The sequence below is a fragment of the Eimeria mitis genome, genomic scaffold (genome assembly GCF_000499745.2).
Source record: "Eimeria mitis Houghton genomic scaffold, Emh_scaff1210, whole genome shotgun sequence".
NCBI classification, from domain to species: Eukaryota; Apicomplexa; class Conoidasida; order Eucoccidiorida; family Eimeriidae; genus Eimeria; species Eimeria mitis.
The window spans coordinates 3,157-3,635 of NW_013568223.1; the positions used below are offsets into that span (position 1 = coordinate 3,157).

Below are 479 nucleotides of genomic sequence, written 5' to 3' on the forward strand. Positions count from 1 at the left end.
TGCTGCTGCTGCAGGTGTGGGGTCTGCTGCTGCATGTGTGGGGTCTGCTGCTGCATGTGTGGGGTCTGCTGCTGCAGCTGCAGCTGGAGACGATCCCAGCCTGGCGATCCCTTTTTTATATAACGATGATAGAGACGAGGATATATCTCGTGTTGCAGCTCGGCACGCAGCAGCAGCAGCAGCAGCAGAAGCAGCAGCAGCAGCTGCTGCTGCTGACAACTATAGAAAGATGTTAGATCCAGAAGCAGCACTAAGAGCAGCACAAGCAGCAGCAGAAGCAGCAGCAGCAGAAGCAAGAAAAGCTGTAATAAATATATGTGAAGGAGACACAGATGAGGTGTATGTACACCTGAAAGAGACAGGTGGGTTTGCTGTTAGGGGGGCCCCACAACGCTGCGACAGTTTACTATCTGTAGCTAGTCTAGATGGTGAGCTGGAGGAGGAGACAGCAGCAGCAGCAGCAGCAGAAGCTGCTGCTG

General features: G+C 53.4%; 1 protein-coding gene across 1 annotated transcript in view; it reads left to right on the forward strand.

Annotated features, from left to right (window-relative positions):
• EMH_0031950 (uncharacterized protein) overlaps nucleotides 1-479 on the forward strand; it is a gene marked incomplete at both ends in the record, with an annotated part of 5,292 nt that overhangs the window by 134 nt on the left and 4,679 nt on the right. Inside the window, one exon of the mRNA XM_013494586.1 lies at nucleotides 1-362. Coding sequence (XP_013350040.1) covers nucleotides 1-362 — 362 coding nt within the window. The remainder of the gene's footprint in view (nucleotides 363-479) is intronic.